The sequence below is a fragment of the Psammomys obesus genome, unplaced genomic scaffold (assembly GCF_907164565.1).
Source record: "Psammomys obesus unplaced genomic scaffold, mPsaObe1.curated_primary_1811, whole genome shotgun sequence".
In the NCBI taxonomy this organism is placed as follows: Eukaryota; Metazoa; Chordata; class Mammalia; order Rodentia; family Muridae; genus Psammomys; species Psammomys obesus.
The window spans coordinates 1466-3415 of NW_026590672.1; the positions used below are offsets into that span (position 1 = coordinate 1466).

General features: G+C 40.8%; 1 gene segment (V, D, J or C); it reads right to left on the reverse strand.

Moving 5' to 3' along the window:
- Positions 1-962: 962 nt before the first annotated feature.
- Positions 963-1522, reverse strand: LOC129677594 (T cell receptor delta variable 1-like). The segment is given in 2 exon segments: positions 963-1279; positions 1474-1522. Coding segments are annotated over 2 exon segments (366 nt in total).
- Between the last annotated feature and the right edge of the window lie 428 nt (positions 1523-1950).

The following is a 1950-nucleotide window of genomic DNA, read 5'->3' on the forward strand; positions in this document are numbered from 1 at the left end:
GAGAGTGCCATTTCCACATAGTTCCATTGGTCTAAACCTCTTTCCAAACCGCTCAGCTGGTGTCTGCTTTGTGTAGACAGCTCAGCGTATCTAAGAGTGTCTTTTAGCACTTGTTATTAATTTACTTACACATGCCTATGGAGGGAGAAGCCTACTGAGTCTGGTCAGTTTTGGGGACTTCCTCAAACTTCTGAGTTTCTCGCTTTTCTGAGCACAAAACATGTTTCTCAGGATAGGATGTTTCACCTCTGTTCAAGACATCCAGTTGTTTTACCTCCCCTCCAACACCCTGCCTTAAAATAGTCTATTATCCTAATTAAGACTACCTCATTATTGAAGGTTAACAGTTTGAGGAAACTTCTATGAAACAGACAGGTTTGTTCTTCTAGGTTCCAAGTAGTCTTATGGGCTCACTGAATCTTCACAAGTCATGGTGCATCCATGTGCTACCCTCATATAACCATCCTTCCCTACTGCTGGTCTAGCTGACTGTGGTGATTCAGACTCAGCACCAGACACAAAGACAAAGATTTGCAACTTCAAGTGTCTTTGACTGCTTCATTTGTGATGGCTCTGCCTCTCTGAGTTTAACTTTCATGAAGAAATTATGTTCTATTTTTTAGCCCAGATACACAGACCTAGGTGTATGCTGTTATCATGTATCTTTAAGAGAAAACAACAGTTAAAGTCATTATAGTGTAAGATTTTTGATTATAGAAATATTTTTCATAGATTTTATGACCTGTTTTTTTGTTTAAGAAGTGAGTTTTAAGAAATATTAGAAGAAAACAATGACTGTTTCCAAATTTCATAGGAGTGTGTTTTACTTAGAAAGACACTTCTTATGCATACTGCTGGTTGGGACCTTCCTGTTCGTCATGTGCAGGTGTGCTTATCAGCTGGGCCCCTGCGATGGGCTGTGCTTAAGGAGCTCTAGTTTTCAACCAGCTTGTGCTGTCACTTCAAACACTGTGAGCTGGTTCCACGAGGGCACAGAAATAGTTTATTGAATCTCCCACCTGTGAGGCTGAAATGATGAGGCTGATGGACTTGGCTGACTTCTGGAAGATGACAGAATAGCGGCCACTGCTTTCATTGTGATGAGAAGATGAAACTTGACGAATAAGGAATATCATGTCTCCACTAGGACGTTGTTTGTACCAATAAAGTTGGTAAAAGCTCATACTTGTCTCATAGGAACAGTCCATGATGACCTGTTCCCCTTCCTGCTTGTTTATAGCTGGTTGTACTTGAGTCACTTTTTGGGCAGTAGAGAAATCTGTGGGAACAATTAGAGAACAGAGATGAGCCTGTAATATTGTGAATAAAAGCTTATAGGAATTCGATTAACCTAAGACCGAAAGATAACTTCTGCTTGTTTTCCCCAATCCCCGTGCCCTCGGCCTTATAAAAAACACCATATGCCTAGAGCATCCTGCTTAGTATCCTTAGCTATATGTAAAACATCTATACCAGAGAAGGCCAAGGCCACCAACACACAGACAAGGCTTCGGAGAGGCATGTGACATAGGTCCCTCTGCATCAGTGTATCTGGCTGCTCTGTTGTGCTCAGCGTCCAATGTCTGAGTGTCTGGCAGTGTGTCTGTGGGTTCTCGCCTGTGTTCTTACACTGCACCCCAACCAGGAAATGGGGTTTTGTGTGATCACAAGTTCTAAGTACACAGAGAAAAAAAAATGCAGCTCACCATAGACTTTTACTTGCTGGCTTGTCTTTTCTGGTAATTAGAAGAGACAGCACTTAAAAGGAAGCTTGAGAATATCCATCCCTGCCGAGCAGTGATGTTGAGCAGAAATACTTACTAAGTGTTAACATGTATTTAATTTTCTCCATTTAAAATCTAATATAATTTGATGTTATAAACCTCACAGGTGTTTGTGTTTTTCTGTGAAAATGCTGTTATTGAAAACAATGTTAACACCTTTTTCTTC